At 71.4% G+C, this 220-nt stretch overlaps 1 protein-coding gene across 1 annotated transcript in view; it reads right to left on the bottom strand.

Annotated features, from left to right (window-relative positions):
• Positions 1–4: 4 nt before the first annotated feature.
• The window catches only part of LOC104522749 (proenkephalin-B-like), a gene marked incomplete at its 3' end in the record, with an annotated part of 497 nt that continues 281 nt past the window's right edge, over positions 5–220 (bottom strand). The window contains 2 exon segments of the mRNA XM_029084300.1: positions 5–216; positions 219–220. The exon segment at positions 219–220 is cut by the window's right edge and continues 281 nt beyond it. Coding sequence (XP_028940133.1) covers positions 5–216; positions 219–220 — 214 coding nt within the window.

Raw genomic sequence — 220 nt, 5'->3', positions numbered from 1 at the left:
CCTTGAACTGCCGCCGCAGGAAGCCCCCGTAGCGTTTCTGATTGTCCCACTTCAGCTTGGGCCGGATCCGGCGCATGAAGCCACCGTAACGCTTGTGCAGCTCTGCCAGCTCCTGCCCCTCATCCCCGGCACCCGTGGGCTCCTCGTCCCCGTCACCTGCCAGCCCCGGCCCCGGGTAGTCCTCGGGGGCCGCCCGCCCCCCCGGTTTGCGGCCGGCGAC

The sequence above is a fragment of the Antrostomus carolinensis genome, unplaced genomic scaffold, assembly GCF_000700745.2.
Source record: "Antrostomus carolinensis isolate BGI_N321 unplaced genomic scaffold, ASM70074v2 scaffold32153, whole genome shotgun sequence".
Lineage (NCBI taxonomy): Eukaryota > Metazoa > Chordata > Aves > Caprimulgiformes > Caprimulgidae > Antrostomus > Antrostomus carolinensis.
This window is presented reverse-complemented; position numbering and strand designations above follow the sequence as displayed.